This window comes from Engystomops pustulosus, chromosome 10 (genome assembly GCF_040894005.1).
Source record: "Engystomops pustulosus chromosome 10, aEngPut4.maternal, whole genome shotgun sequence".
Lineage (NCBI taxonomy): Eukaryota > Metazoa > Chordata > Amphibia > Anura > Leptodactylidae > Engystomops > Engystomops pustulosus.
This window is the reverse complement of record NC_092420.1, coordinates 21,637,968-21,654,858: the sequence shown is the minus strand read 5'-3', so window position 1 is coordinate 21,654,858 and position 16,891 is coordinate 21,637,968. Positions and strand designations below refer to the sequence as shown.

The following is a 16,891-nucleotide window of genomic DNA, read 5'->3' as shown; positions in this document are numbered from 1 at the left end:
CCTGACTCTTACATACATGGATTTTAATAAGAAAGCAAAAAACAGATTTGATTCTCTTTATAAATTCCATGGCCAGAAAATGAAATAAAAAGGTGTCAAAAATATATATGGCTTTAAAGGGCATTTACCACCACCAGGATGGAAAGACTGTATGCATTCTCCATTAATGCATTCTGGAGCCCCTCAGGCTCATTTGCATACAGTCCTTCAACCCTTTAAGGCTAAGAAGAGTGTCTATCTTGGATTTTCGCTTCAGATTGATCTGCTGAAGTTCAGGCCTCTTGATCTGTGAAGTGTTTATATATATTCGGTGATTATATGGTTTATACTGGACATAACTAATAAGTGTGAATATTATGTCATATACTTCATACAATCTTAATTTTTAGTTGAACCAGTTCTGAATTTAGCTGTAATTCTTCCCTTCTGATTGGTCACGCTTCTTGAGCCGTTAGTGGGAAAGCTGGGTTTTCATCGGGTCAATGTGATCGCTGACTGTTCAATAATATTAACGTTATGTATCTGGAAGAAATGAGGGTTATAGGGGGTGATGTGAGCGAAGCGTTAACACTGGGATGAGGGTCGTACTTGTCACATTTTTTTAAAGGGATGAGTATATTTTTATTTTTACCCCGTCTTAATTTTACAGCAAATCCTCTTGTAAATGCAAATCGGATTGAAATGCCCTTTTAAAGGGATATTGTCTGGGTAATATTTTCCCTTTTAGATGGTATGACTTATTATTGGTGAATAATTGTGTTGTGTGCGTCCTGTGTGATGCTCGGGTTCATAGTACGTTATCCGGCATGTGTCGCGCGGAGCTTGTCGGTGAGATAACTGCAGCGCTCTTCTACATGATGATCTCCTACGGGGAGGGGGTCCATGCTCTGCTGGATGTGGGGAGGAGGTGGGCGCTGCTGCTTCTGCGTCTATAAGGTGCAGGCAGCTGTAGAGCATTATTTTTCTGCACAGGATCTTTTCACGTCATCCATTTTTTTACATATCGGTGATGAGCTGCAGTGGGTTAGAGATGTGACTCGCTGGCTATCCTCCATGTCTTGGGGTCATCGCCGGCTGCTCGCTCGCTGCTCCAGTTACATCTTCAGAGCTCAGTCTTTATGCTTTCTAGCCTGTACATATCAGAAACGAAGTCTAACCCCAGCTATGAAAGGCTGGGTCCTGATGTCTCCGGTGGTGGCTGTATATGGCTATGTTTATAGGGTGACGTCCTCTGGTGCACCGTATGAGGACCCTCTTACTAGGGTTTGTGGGAGGTGTCATTGCTAGTTTGTGTTAATTTTTGTATAGGTTGAATACAAGGGAGGTGACTGTTTAAAGGCCCAATTCATTTGGACATATACAGCCCTTTAAATATGGCTATATGATGGTATCATGGTTGTGTGTGCTTCTCGAAGAAAGTCCCTGCCTCCCATCAGGACTACAACCCCATACTGAATACATTTTCAGTCTCCGTAATGGACTGCGACCCCCATTATCATATATCATATTCAGACTGAATGTAAAGGGGGCCCTAAATCTGCTGGAGAACCAGGCTTTAGGTGTTCAGTTTCCTTGCAGCACCTCCGCAGGGGGAATCAATTATTACACGATGCCTATTTGACTGTGTAATGCTGGATTGGTTGGGTCCTCCAGTGCTCTGGATTATAGGGGAAATAAAAATTATGTTTCAAAACATTTCCTCTTAAAGGCAAATTTCACACCATTCTGCCTAAATGGAAAAATGGCAGAAATCATGGGCTGAATTGGGGTTAAAGGGGTCAATTCCTTGCTGTCATATGATGGATCTGTCCCCACCTGGATCTCAATTCTTCATCTCCAGCGCTTTCTGCATAGTATACGCATAGTATACGGGTTTTAGCTGGTGATTTGTTCCTTCAGTTGAGGATTAATGTGACCACAGATGCTGAGCTGTGTGCAGCCAATATGAGTGTGTGCGTCCTCCTTCGCTGATTTATACTGATTATCCCGAAATCAAGAATTAAGAGCATCTTCCACAGTTTTATAGAGATTAGCGGTCAGAAGATGATTCTCCATAAGCTGAAATGACTAGATATATAATGCAATATTATATTATAATATACGTAAGTCCTGATGTAGAATCGTTTATGGGTCAACAAACATCAAAGTTTTTCTCATCCGCGATGGCGATATAGTAGTTTTTTCGGATTTGAAGCCATTGGCTGTTATATGTGATGGTGGGAGCCCTGGGAACCCATTTATCAGCTTCAGGGTTCTCGTTTTATTATAGATTAGTCCAATGAAGTCATAAAGTTACCCGGTGGCTGATGCTGTGGGCGCCATAGTGTCGCGTTGAGCTGTGTATTGCCAATGTATCAACCAATGTGAGAATAAATATTATACAAAATTTACATATATATTTTTTTGTGTTTTCCCTGTGATTAATAGGTTTTCATTGTGTCTTCATGAAACCATCTGAAACTTGGTCTCTTCACCAGAAACCTGATTTGTTCAATTGAAGTGTTTTGCGTTTTGTAAAATGATGAGATATTTGATATATATATTATGATAACAAAAATTTCCCAAATGTGTGCCCCCCTCAGGGGCCGTATGGGATGTCACTGCATGGATTTGGGGACAATCCGCTGCTGGGACTGTAATCTGTAAGAAGAATGAGACGCTTAGCCGGTGTTGTCAGAGCCGCCTCCTTATGCTTTTAGGCTTGTCATAATGTCTTTTATGTGACAAATGTGATCTGTCAGTGTGTGAAGTCAGTAATCCTTAACCATTGCCGCGCTGCTGCTGGCTATACTGTACAGATGTAGTCAGCTGATCGCACATTTATACTCTTGTATTACTTGTATATTTGTCAATTTTACCACCTTTTTTTTATTTATTTTTTTGTTTGCATTTTCCGAACTGTCATTTTGTGCAGCGGTTATTTGGACCCATAATTAGGCTGCATTCACACACATGTATGGGGGACGTATATACGGCCGATATATACGTCCATACACTTCCACCGTACCGCTCCGTAGCCCGGGAAAAGATAGGACATGTCCTATCTTTTCCCGTATTACGGCGCCGTGCGCCATAACTTCCTATGGAGAGGGGCGGGGGTGAGCGCCGCTTACCACCTCCTCCTCTCCCCGTGCTGCCGTGTGCCTGCCGTGCTACGGTGCGGCAGGCTCATGGCAGTGTTCATGTAGCCTAAGAAGCATACAGAAAGGTTGTACCAAGCATGATAGATATCCCCTATCCATATCCTGTGGATAGGGCCCAACTCTGATTGTTGGGGGTCTCCCTCAGATGAGTGGAGCAGCAGGACGCGCATGTCCTGCCCATTTGACTCTATGGAGATGAAGGAGTTTGCAAAGAATGTCGGTCGGCTATCTTCATAGAGATGGATGGGGTACCCCGGACATTTGGGTCCTGCTGCTCCTCTCATCTCTGGAAGCAATGAGGGGTCCGACGGTGGTACATCAGACCCCTTGTTCTAGTGATATGTCACTAGATCCCCACAATCAGAAAGTTAGGCCCTATACTGTGGATAGGGCCTTACTTGGTTCGTAAGAAATAACGTTAGAAATAACGTTAGAAATAACGTAAGAAATAACGTACATCAGGGGAGCCACTTGTTAGATCGCAAGAATGGGGTTCAAGTTGTAATGGGGCTCTTATTGAAGGAGCTGTATGTTGAACCTGTGTCTTGACGCATTATTCAGTACTATATGAAAACTGGAAATTGCTGAGCACAGCGCTGGGGTATCTCTGGCATTTCAAAACGAATGAGGTGCTTGGCAATGTCCAGCACTCCCACAGTATTGAATGGACCCATGCATGACCTACTGCTCATTCAACTTGAGAACAGGACTTTCCTTCTCATGACCCAACTATTGGGGTTGTTATTCCCTACACTATGTATAGGAGTTCTCAAACTTGGTACAACCCCTTTAAAACAGATTGCTCAGTAGAAGCCATCAATACTGGACTATTTATTATAATTTTTATTATATGTTAGTGCTATGAAAGCGCCTATTAGAGGGTCACATTGTATTGAGGTCGTGACCTTGCCCTCTGCTCAGTCCCTTCATATGTGATGGTCTCGTGCACCCCGTTGCGCACTATTTTCGATGTTTCCATGCCTTGTTTGTGAATTTGAGATGATCGCGCATGGGCCTCCTCCGGTTTCTCCTTGTGATTCTGGGTGGATCTGGGAGGCAGCGATTCCTTGTATCCTCGGTGATTCACGCCATGGACTCGGCCAAGTGATTAGATCAGAGTCCGCGCTGCGGCCGCTTCCTGTTCTGCTTCACATGCAGAAAAAAATCCTCCTGTTTATTTACATTATTTGATTTTCCGTCGTTTCCAAGTGCAGAGGTTTCACCAATTTGTTTCCGGTATTATGTTTCCTCATTTCCCCGGAGATTACCCCGGCCTGTAGTCATCGCTCACGTGCAGGGGGCTAGAAGTTCAGCCTGGACTGCTAATCTCATTACCGCTCTGTGTCCTGGATTCTGCCTCTCTACAAAATAGTTCAGACCTTTTTACAGAAAAATCAGGCAGTGGTGATTCCTATAGATTCTGTTTGCAGATACCTACTATCATAGGCGTTCAATATACTGACATCCCCTATATGGCTTCCCTTATGTCCCCCAGAACGTATAGGACTGATTTCTGTCCACTGATGGTCTGTGGTCTGTCCGTAAGTCACTGACTGCGCACGGCCTGAGCTTCATGGACCGACCGCAATGTCCACAAAACAGCAGGACCGGATTGTAATCGTGGCTGTGGGGAATAATGGACTTCTATCATAAATCACTATGATGCATGGAGTCCCGTCCTCTGCACTGTGATCAGTCTGTGAAATCAATTATTGCTGTGGGTTTTTCCCCGTGTTTCTGCAACTTGAAAATCAGATTGGTGGATGTGCGCCACCCAGATCCCCCCACTGAACTGCACTAGAGCTAACAGAGAGAGCCGGGTGGTTGAGCCGGAGATCTGTAGCTCAATATCTTAATGGGAGCTAAACTGTAGTTACTGTTTTTTTGCCATTTAAAGGGGTTTTCCCACAAAAGAAAATTCTCCTATTTCAATCCCCTAGTGATGTTAACGCAATAAAAAATGTTAACACATTTTAACCCCTTACTTTGCCATTTTACTTGGTGTTTTTGGAGTTTTAGCTCCTATCTCTCCCTCATTCGCTCAGTGTAAGAATCCAGGGTGTGGACGGGGCCTCTCTAAGCAGATATATTATTATCCATCTAGTTCTCTGGGGTGACAATCTGGTTGGATTATTGGGGTTTATATGCACTTTTATCTCCCTTCTAACATTGTACTGACACATAGAGAGATGAGACAGATCAGAGATGCATGAGATTATTCCACAGAGGCTGATAGACCATTACTGGTCTACATCTCACAGTTATGTGCCTGCCTTCCCCAGGTTTACTGATCTCTTTGTAGCTTGTAGTTTGCAGCCTCTCTCTCTCCTCACCATCTCCTGGCAGGAAGTGATCAGTGAGAGTCTCTGAGCTCCGTGCAGGGGGCGTGGCTACAGGCTCAGAGCATAGAGACAGAAATGTCATCTGCACAACCTCATCCAAGATGGCGGCCCGACCCTAAGTCAGAAGTTATTGGCTCGTGTCTAGGGGCAACTGAAATTGTGTACAGCATGACTGATAGAGGCATCTGTAAAATGCTGCATTTTTGTTAATAACAGTGAACTAGAGAATGTTTTATTTTGTTATCCTGAAACGAGAAATTTGTCTTTGTGGGAACGCCCCTTTAATAATAAAAAAGGCGCTATACTCCCGACTGCAGATTGTGGTTGTTGTTGTGTGTGTGTGTGTCCATATAGCGGGTGTATATTCCATATCTCTTGGCACCATCTATGTATATATGTCATCCTGCTCCCCCACCTGTTAGACGCTGTGTGACTTCATGTAGAAGGCAGGTTATTGCTACACTGATTTCCACATTTCCTCTATTGTGACTTACAGATAATCTATTCTTTACATCTTTTCCTGGTACTTTAGTCTCGTATTCATAGAGAAAGTCGCTTGTTGATCCCTGTTTGAAGACGGTGACAGTAAGGCGGTGGTGATGACCTCCTCTATAGGATTACGGTAACGATCTCCAGCGTCTATCAATCCCTGGTTGCAGCAAACAATCTTGGCCAGTTTTTCCCAGCGTAGGACAGAAGACTACAACTCCCATCATGCACTGGCGGACTGATAGGGCTTAAGCGGAATTGGAGTTTAGCAATAGCTTGAGATTGAAAAGTGCGGCCGTACGGTGATTGTTAGGAATTATGTCGTGTAGAATAGGCAATCCTTTCACTCCATGTATTCTGCAGTGTATCAGGGGTTAAAAATGAGTTGTATGATGATTTGTACCGTGTCCAGTGCAAGTCTTTTTCTACACTCCCCTGAAAATTGCCACGGATGACCTTGGGTGTGTCGTTGGCACGCTCCCTCGACATGCGTTTGTTATAGAAACCATACGTTGCCTGTGTGTGGTTGGCTCGCTGCCAGTATGCTGGTCATGTGCTGCGGAGTGCTGCTCTGGGGAACATAAAGGTGACGGCATGCTTGGAATAGCCTGAGTAATGTCTGTGTGTATGATGTATCTGCGGTACTCCTATGTAAAAGGATCCTGCTGGTCGCCCGTCACTGCACTGATGAGTAGTCGCTGTATGTTACAGGTTACTTATAGAGGGAGGCCCATTTCACTAAGACACTGCTGCATATACATGCACTAAGAACTTAAAGGGGTTGTCCGGGATCAGGCGCTCTAGGTGGTTAAAAACTAACAAATAAGTTGCTCTCCACTCCCTGGCGCTCAGCATGGAGTTGCATATACATATATACAGGCTCAGTGGTAAGACTACATCAACAACCTGCTACAGCAGCAGTTGTAGGGCGTAGGCTGGACACCTTGTCACTTCTGATCCTCTGTACAGGTCGTGGTGATGATTGCCTCCCTGAATCAGAGCCCCAAAGTGTATAATGACTGATTAGATTCTTTTTTGGGGGTGGGGGCTGTGAAATGCGGAACAACAGACCCCCATTCCTGTGATTCATGGGGAACATAGTCTCAAAACCTAGACTCCCACCAATGAACAAGTAACAGGATATGGGCCAACTTTTTGTGAATGAGCAACCCCTTTATTGACCAGAAACTAAACCGCAAAGATGAAAAGATGAACTTCTGTGTAGCAGCCATAGAGCTTACTGTAAGGTGCATGAAAACCTCCCAGTGTTGCTGAGCGTGCGGCTCATTGTCGCCCTGCACTGGGGGCCGTAATGTTCTGAATACTTGTAGTAACCTGATCCGATCACGTCCTTTGTCTTCAGGCTCCAGAGGAGACGCACAGAACTTTACAATGAAACTATTTTTGACGTATGGGAAGTGGGACCTGAGTTGTTTAATCTGGTGATCCCGCTGAGGAGGTCACTGTACGGTTACCCTACTGGCATTGGGGAGTCACCAATCATTACTAGGAAGCAAATTCATTACTAGGGAGTCGTGGTAATGGCCGGGGGCCCGAGCCTTCTGGGAGTCACGGTAGTGGGCCGCGGCCTGATCCTTCTGGGAGTCACGGCAGTGGCCCGCGGCTGATGGCAGTCTGACCCTTTTGATGTTCTAATACTCTTATTTGCCATATGAATGTGTTTAGGGGGGGAGGTGTTTACTCCTTTAATTTCTAGATTCTCAATTACCTCTTTGAAGGTGCCGCATCTATGTGATGATCATATAATTGTCCAATAAAGATCTGATGGATTAAGACCTTCTCCCTGCTCCCTGTGTGGAGTAATATATTTTTAGTCTACATGCAGTGGGTGGTGAAGGTCATTGAGTAGAAGTGAGAGGGCGCCCGTCCGTCATCGCAGGACACTGAGAAGTGATCAGAGGAGCCAGGTGACGTCCTTATGGTGTTAGACCCCGGTCAGCTATGCGGTACACTACATGCCCGCTGCCAGGGCCTCCGTGCCAACATACTGTACTGCCGCAGCTTTAGGGTCCATTGGATCTGTAGTAACCAAAGTGTACAAATGTGATGTAATTCTCGGAGAGAATGTGCTCCCTTTGTGTTGGACGCTTATGATGTCTTCTCCAAAAGTATTGATGGCATTGAAATTTCCAACATGGTAAAGAAATCTTGGTTGGAGCTAAAATTATAATTTTAGAAAGTGTGTGCTTTAAGTGTAGCACAATACATATTACTTCTATATTATAAGACTAATGCTGGACCCTCTTATCTACTTGAGTTGGAACCAACAACCAATTCGAGGAGACAAATCTTTGGTCCTGAGGCTGCTGTATCCTGCTGACTAATGAGGAGGTAGGAGGTGTGTCTTAGGCTACATTCACACGAACGTATGGGGGACGTATATACGGCCGACGTATATACGGCCGATATACGTCCCTCATACACTCCTATGGGCGCACGGCACCCTACGGGAGCGGTACGGTGCCGCACACGTGCGGCACCGTACCGTTCCGTACCCGGGAGAAAGATAGGACCTGTCCTATCTTTCCCCGTAATACGGCGCCGTGCGCCATAGGTTGCTATGGAGAGGGGCGGGGGTGCGCTCACCTCCTCCTCCTCTCCCCGTACACTGCCGTTGCCCGCTACGGTACGGTACGGGCGGGCAACGGCAGTGTGAATATAGCCTTAGACTACTGCAGGCCCCTTACAGATAGATAATAGTCAGGGATCGTCGTTCTGTCCTGCAGGTGCTCAGCCTATAGCAATAAAGCGGCAAGATCAGAGGAAAATATAGTTAGTCCCTATCCACAGCTTGTATGGCAGTGGAGAACCACTAACTTGCTTATCAGTGGGGGTCTCGTGAAAGGACACTATATCGGGGGTCCTTTGTATCCCCTTCCTACCCTGAATTGAAAAGGGCAGGCAGTCGCGCATGCGCCAGCTGCTCCATTAATCTCTGTGGCGCTCCTGGAGATGGCTGAGCGCCGTACTCGGCAATCTCCGTCCACTCCAAATAAATACATAGAGCAGCTAACTTGTATGTCACTGGCGAAGCCCTTTAATGGCAACTAGTCTTTCTCTTTGTGTTGACCTGGAAATACTTTTCTCTGGAATGGCCATTCCCTTTAAGGAGAGGAGTAAATAAATTGATTTCCAGGGTTATTTCTGGGTGTATATTTGCCGGTCACTCCCTACAACACCCTGCAGGACCGGTTGTGATGTGATAAGCAGGACCTGTGTGTTACACATTTTGACCTGATCCCTACAGTCAGCGGCTGGAATGTGCGCTGTCATTGTCACCCTTGTAGACACCTGATGACTTATGTTGGTCTCCATTATGGTTGTGAGGTGCGGTACTTGCACCCCCAGCCTATTGATGTCTATACTATCATTCCACCTACTACTTGCCATCCAGGACCCTGATTATTAGACACCAATAGAAAACAACCCCCCAAACAAACTTCTGAATGCAACTTTTGCAGTTTGTCTCTTGTCCGGGCTTGTTCCTGCTCTGGTTTCTGCTGCTGTTTGGTTGTAGATTATTACGGATCTTGGACTTTGGACTTTTAATTTGATCTTTACTTCCAGGAACAGGAAATATAAATTGTGATCTAAGATTTCTGACCTTTGCCCTTGGTTAGGTGTGAACACTACTCTCGGCTCCTGTTACTTAATAGGAATGTGGTGGTTGGACTTGGTTTTTGCTTCTTGATCAACTTTGCAGTTTTTCTGTATCAGCCTCAGTCTTAAAAGGACAGCAAACTTTTCAGCAGTTCAGTGCTTTACAGCTTATCCCTATCGGTGACCTGAATTAACACCAGAACTCAATGGTCGCACAAATTTCTCATCAGTGGGGTCGTAAGGAATTGTTGGCCCCTGTGGTCCGTGGAACGGAGTGAACCACATTTAGAGGGATTTTCCAATATCGAAATACAATCTGACATTCCGAAAATTTGCAAAACGTGAACATCTTGTCTACTATGTCTTTCTAGGGAAAGTTGCATCCCACCAGTGCTCACACAGATCAGCAACTCCTAAATGGAGAATGGGACAGGAAGCAGACAGCTCCGTTCTCAGTGTAGTGGTCAGACCAGGTTACTGCAGATCTGCTCACAATGATTTGGGCGGGAGCTAAGGAGCAGAAACTCATTTCGGCCATTACACTACAACTGATCTGTAGTGGGGGGTGTTGTCCTAAAAGATATTGGCTCAAAAAAAACCAAAAGGTACAATAAGAGAAGACAATGGTATCTCCTCTAGATAGATACGAACATCTTTACTTTGTGTCCCATCGCCCCCACACCAATTCACTATACAGTATGTGACAAAATATAGTGGTTACCATGACAAATTTTTCTTAAAATTAAAAATATGCCGAAATACCCCTACTTGGCTGCTGTATCCAGGTTTTATCACTAAGGTCTTGGGAAACTCTGGAAGCTGCAGCATTAGAGCTGAGAGTCTGGGGCCTCCGAATTTCATTTTATCTTTTGTTACTTTCTCCTTTTGGTAAAAGGCTATTGGATTTCGTCTAATCTGGGTTGTTGGCACATTTTCCAAGGAATTGTCTGACACACACAATAAAAAAAAAAAACGGAGCCACCTTTTCATGATTTGGTTTGGCTTTAGTGAAAGTTAATGCCGTAGTGTTAACCTTTTGATTTCTGTGATCTCAGTTTTTCAACTTCCACCATGAAATAAATACATGCTTTTGTTGTAAGGTTCCTTTTTCGAGAGCCAAGGTCGACCGCGGGGTCAAAGTTCAATCATTTTCTTGCAATATTTTTGCCCAAAAGTTTTGAAGGTGCCTTCAAGATGCCACTGATCTTCACATGGATATGCCAGACCCAGTTCACACGGGCATTTGGACCTCTCATTATCTTTCGTTACTAAAATAATACCGAAAATGTAAAATGTCCGTTGATTTCATTGGCTTCCGTTAGTGTCCATTCGTACCACTTGAGCAGAGAATTGAATGGAAGCTTCAGAGCTTTTCCGTCTCAAATAATAGCAGCCAAAAAAAGTCCTTTGCAATCAATGGACAAGTAAAGCAAATCTGTCACCAGCAATCTAATTTTTAGCTGGTGACAAGTTCCAGTAGTCCATGCTATGCTGATTTAAAAAATGCCTTTGTCAGCATTCTGAATCATTTTGGTGGTTTATAAAAGTTTATTTCACATTACCTGGCTGCCTGCCAGAAACCTGTGCTTAGCCCCGGGGAGATGCAGCTGTTGTCTGTGTGTGCATGTGTCCAGCTCCCTCCTCCCTTCCTGTTATGTGCATTGAGCAGACAGGGGATGGAGGGGGATGATGTGGTGGAGAAGAAGAATGCTTGAGGAGACAAAGGCACACACAGGCTGCATCTGCTCCTCCCATGGGACTCGCCACATGCAGCTGGCAGGGAGCCAGGTAATGCGAATTAAACTTATAAAAAGTACTGAAATGATTCTGAGTGCTGACAAAGGCATTTTTATAATCACATAGCATAGGCTATTGAAACCTGTCACCAGCTAAAAATGACATTCCTGGTGTTGGGTTCTCTTTAAACACCTCTGTTAGTATCGTTTTGGTGGCAATAAATAATAGGTCCAAGAGCATTGTGAGGTGGGTCTAATCTAATCAGCAGTGTTGACCCAGTGCTTGGTATGACAGCTTTTTCAAACTTTCCTTGGTGTATGTGGATTATCACCACAATATTACTATCGGACCTGCAAGTGCAGAGGAGGCGGACTCTACAGCAGAGAGCACTTCAAGGAGAAGGACTGGCAAGTCTCACAAAAGATAGATGTATAGTCTGCCAAATAGGTGCACATCCCAGCAATATGATCCCCAAAAATCCCAAGAACAGGGGGGACCCATTTCCTCTCGTTTGTAACCCAGCAAGTTTAAATTCTTTAAATTCGGGATATAACTTTTCTAGATGGCACAACCTCTTTATGAGGATTTACATGTCACGATTATTTCAATAAGACTTCCTCAAAGTTTTGAATCCTACAGAAACTTCTTGTATATTTGGTTGCAGAGCAGTGGATTCTCTTTGTAACACTTTATCCGTACACTTCTCCCACTCCCTCCTTTGTGCTTTTGTGATCCGCTGACATAGAGGGGCCCCACAACCTTAAGGGGGCTGTCTGAATCTTCCCCCTCTATACTATTGTACATACATCCGTATGGATGAAGCACTCGGTGATATACACGTCTCTTCCAGCTGCTCCTATAAAGGGATCTATGTGCCTTGTATATTGTGTGCTATTATCCCAATCCGTGAGTTTTGTCACCGTATCCTGGTAGAAGTCCTCAAGTGACATCTGACCTACATCAGCGCTGTGATCGGTGCCAGGACGCTGTGCCCACTCTCCTGTGTAACCCAGCACCACCGCAACGTCCACACAAACTGCCCCGATCTGCTTTATTCATCACCAAGAACGTACTCTCAGCGCACTGATACATCGTGGATCCATTACTGGCTTTATGTAACTACATTCCTGGAAGGTGATCTGTACAGTGATATAATCCACTGATATAAAGTTATAGGCAAGAGAGGATTCCCTTCTCCCCAATAGGTTTATATACTGCATGGCCATTATACAGCGTCTTCATCAATAGCAATATTCTATCTGCAGGCAGCATGCTATAGAGCAGGAGGAGCTGAGCAGATTGTACATAGTGTCCTATCTGCAGGCAGCATGTTATAGAGCAGGAGGAGCTGAGAATATTGTATATAGTGTCCTATCTGCAGGCAGCATGTTATAGAGCAGGAGGAGCTGAGCATATTGTACATAGTGTCCTATCTGCAGGCAACATGTTATAGAGCAGGAGGAGCTGAGCATATTGTACATAGTGTCCTATCTGCAGGCAGCATGTCATATAATTGTATGGAAAAAAAATTGATCTACAGGGTTTTTTTTAATGTAGGTTACAATATACGATAACGTGTAATATTTGATCTGGACTTAGAAGTCCAATGGTTGACCTGTATCTCTATATATACTAATGCATGAAGGTTATCAGTCACTGGTTGGATTTGCTCATTCACCTACATAGGTCTTGGTTTCTGAATAGTAGGTATCAGCCCATTGACAACCCCATTAATAATGAGCATTGGGGTACCTTATTGGAGAATCGTTCTACTCTACTCAGAGGCTGAGCCCCGTGTGTTAGATATTTTCAATCATCAACCTCTTGAAAAGGTTTGTCCAGTATCAGATAGACTTGACCGCTTTCTTGTACCAACAGTGACACTCCTGTCCATAGGTTGTGTGTGGTATTACAGCTCTGTCCTAGTCACTTTTCTTGTAGCTGAGCTGCAGTTCCGGATTAGGACAGGAATAGGACCCGAATAGGACAGGACTAGAACAAGGTTCCTGATCTTGTAAATCCCTTTGTTCATCTTACTTTCTTTTCATTCATCGCCCAGTTCCCCCTGCAGTGTGTATCGCTGCCGCACCTCCTGGGTGTTTTCTCTCTAATTTTGGCCTGGCTTCTCCTTATGTCAGGCGCTGAGATCTTCAGTCTAAATATAAGCCTCTTCTTTTCAATCCTATAGAATGGCTCCTCAGGCAGAAGGACTGCGGAGGAGAGACATTACATACAATTAGGCTAATGAGGGGGGCGCGCAGTGTTTTTAGAGAGCTGTCGTCACTTCTGCCGCCAGCCAGGATGTACAAGTGAATGATGTCACCTTTTAAGTTTCAAGAAAGTAAATTGTATAGTGTTGACACAAGTGTACGCCCCTCAATGAGCGAAAACACACGGAGCATGGGGCCTGTAATAACTGAGCAGGGGCGAGGGTTGTGGTCCTGATCTTCATATTATATGATTTCATTTGATTTATGGCAATAATTTTTTTAAGATAAGGGTGCGGACGTGCATGATGCCTGAGTGAATAATTTGTTACTTGGCCAAGCGATAAGGGTCCAGAGTGGCTAAAATAGTCTTCCACTTCAATTGGTGTTATGCTCTTTAAAGAGAACCCGTCATGCAAAATAACCCCCCTAAACTAAATAGATTTTCATAAACTGCCATTAGAGAGCATTGCCTCTATCCCTTCATTGTCCCTCTACATGCCTGTAAACCTAAGCAATGAGGTCCTAAAGCTGTATGCAAATGACCTGTGAAATGTCCAATGAAGCATTAGCATATTCAAGCTGTCCAGCTTATTCATGAGTGGTAGGCACAGCCACACCCCCAGTGCATGACTGACAGCCTGTATAATGATGTGAGGCTGTATAATGATGTGCTTGCTGGTGGACATGCCCCCTGCAGCCTGTGTGTGCATGTGTGTGTGTATAGGAGAGATACAGCAGCTCCAGGCAGCCATGTTACAGCAGAACATGTCAGGTACTTGTGTAGCTGATGTCTGTGTCTCTCACCTGTATATTAGGAGGATGCAGCATGTCAGCAGATGCAGCACACACACTAGCCATGCTTTACTATACATTACACACAGACATGAGCAGGGGGAGGGGAGGGGTAACAGGGGTGACATCACTGCCTCTGACCATGTGACCAGCCTCATTTACATGATAAAAAATAGATGATTTTACAATGAATAATGTATGAAATAACTCGATAAAGGCTGGGATGGGATCCTTGTGAGCTGCTCCAACAGGTAGAGGTAACAGGACTAGTGGCAGAGACCTGATGACAGGTGTCCTTTAAAGGGAACCTGTCACCAGGGACCTCATGTTCACTACAGGAGCCAATTCCAGCTGCAGTGCAAAGATGTCTTTCTTAATTGCATTACAGTATAATTGTGTGTTTTACCTTACCTTGCACCCTGACAGAAGCCTCTTCTGAGTCCCAGGTTTGCTGTGGTTTGGATGCATTTAAAAGACTTTTACCACCAGATTTACTGACTCTCACCCATGTAATGTTGGTTACCTTAGGGCAGTGGTGGCAAACCTATGGCATGGGTGCCATAGGTGGCACTCGGAGCCATTTCTGTGGGCACTCAGACCATTGCCCCAGGACAGAGTTCACCAAATAGGACCAAATCCAACAAAACTTCCTGCAGACCCAGGAAACTAAAGCGACACTTCATTGGCTGTTTGTAATTGCAGGAATAGTGAGAAGGTGTTGACAGAACTGGATTATCTTTGGAGCTTATTCTGCTGAACCCAACATTCTTCCTCTACTGAGAGACCCTGTAGAGAAGCTACAATGATGTCTGAATTTGCCCTCCTTCTTTCAACTGTATTGGTGACCTCAGGGGGCCGATACGATTGAAAGATTTGGAATAACAGGTAGCAATAAGTTACTGCTTCAAATGCCATGTTGGCACTTCACGGTAAATTAGTGGATTTTGGTTGTAGTTTGGGCACTTTGTCTCCAAAAGGGTTGCCATCACTGCCTTAGGGGTTAACCGCCACCTTTTTTTTCTTATTTTGAAGAATGGCCAATACACTGAAGAAACAACTTTATAAAAATATGCTTATGAGCCGGAGCCACTTGGACCTATGTCAGTCGAACGTCTCCTGGTTCTGTCCGCTACTAAATTATGCACGCCCCCTTCATAAAAATGAATTCCCTGTACCGCCTGCTAGCACAGCAGCCAATGACGTCACCATGCGGTCTGCAACTCTTGCGTTCTCCAGCCGGCAGCGCATTGTGACGAGCTATCACGCATGCGCGAAGCCTGCAGACAGCCAGGTGATGTCAGTTTGCTGTCTGCTGTGCTTGTGAGCGGTACAGGGAATTAATTTTTATGAAGGGTGGTGCATAATTTAGTAGGCATAGGCCTGAGCCCCTCCGTCTCATTAGCATATTTGTAGAATAGCCGTTTCTGAAGATAAGAAAAACTGTGCAGGTTAACCACGAAGGTAACCAGCATAATATCGGTGACAGTCTACCAGCAGTAATTCTGGGGGTAGATGTCCTTTTTATACGTTAAAAGAAAAAATGGGACTTATCTGTGCTACTCACTCATCAGCTCTCAGCCCCCACCCTTGTGCTAATGTACAACTTCAAACCAAAGCAAACCTGGGATTCAAGATTCTGTCAGGGAGCAAAGTAACCTGTCTTTAGTGAAAATGAGGTCCCTGATGATGGGTTCCCTTTAACCTGTTTCCAGAGGGGGCGCTGTTCCTATGCTTGTACGTTAAGCTAATAAAGGAAATCACAGTGCTGCTGATGCTGCGTTCACATGTAGATGTATCTTTGTCTGCGTTATGTTGGCGTAAATAAAATGGTAACAAAATGTAAATTGAGTGAGTGAGTTTAGTTTACAATGCTTTAACACCACATGTGATAGGCTACATTCACACGGCCGTATGGGGGACGTATTTATACTGTATATACATCCCCCATAGACGGCAGTGGGAGCGAGGCGCTGTACGGGAGCGGTACGGTGCAGTACCATACCATACCGTCCCGTAGCCGGGAGAAAGATAGGACATGTCCTATCTTTCCCTGTAATACGGCACTGTACGCCATACATGGCAATATCGAGGGGGGCGGGGGTGAGCAGCGCTACGGTACGGCAGGTACAATGTTAAAGTGGCTTTACAGGTTATCCTTGTCTATTGATTACTTTTGATACGTTTGCAAAAGGTTATTGCAGCCCTTTCTTTCAGACACGGTGGGTTTCCCAGCAGTAAGACCACTGTTACATTATTATCTGTGTTGTCTCATTTCTGCTTACAGATTCTATATAAAGGAGGGACGGTTATAATCTGCTTTACTATCTGCCATTGGTTTGTCTTTATTTTAATATCTGTTCTTCTTTTCTTACAGTTTTACCTTCAAGACACTAAGAGTAGTAATGGTACCTTCATAAACAGCCAGAGGTTAAGTCGAGGGTCCGAGGAAAGCCCACCATGCGAGATCCTATCGGGGGACATCATTCAGTTCGGGGTTGATGTAACAGAAAACACCAGAAAAGGTATGTGAGGCTGATTAATATTACCTGTAGATTTC

The 16,891-nt window shown here is 44.7% G+C and overlaps 1 protein-coding gene across 4 annotated transcripts in view; it reads left to right on the top strand.

The window, feature by feature from the left end:
- The window catches only part of SLMAP (sarcolemma associated protein), a 72,367-nt gene that overhangs the window by 12,437 nt on the left and 43,039 nt on the right, over window positions 1-16,891 (top strand). For all 4 annotated transcript variants that reach the window (XM_072129018.1, XM_072129020.1, XM_072129016.1 and 1 more), the window contains exon 2: window positions 16,709-16,856. In XM_072129018.1, the coding sequence (XP_071985119.1) occupies window positions 16,709-16,856 (148 nt within the window). The remainder of the gene's footprint in view (window positions 1-16,708; window positions 16,857-16,891) is intronic.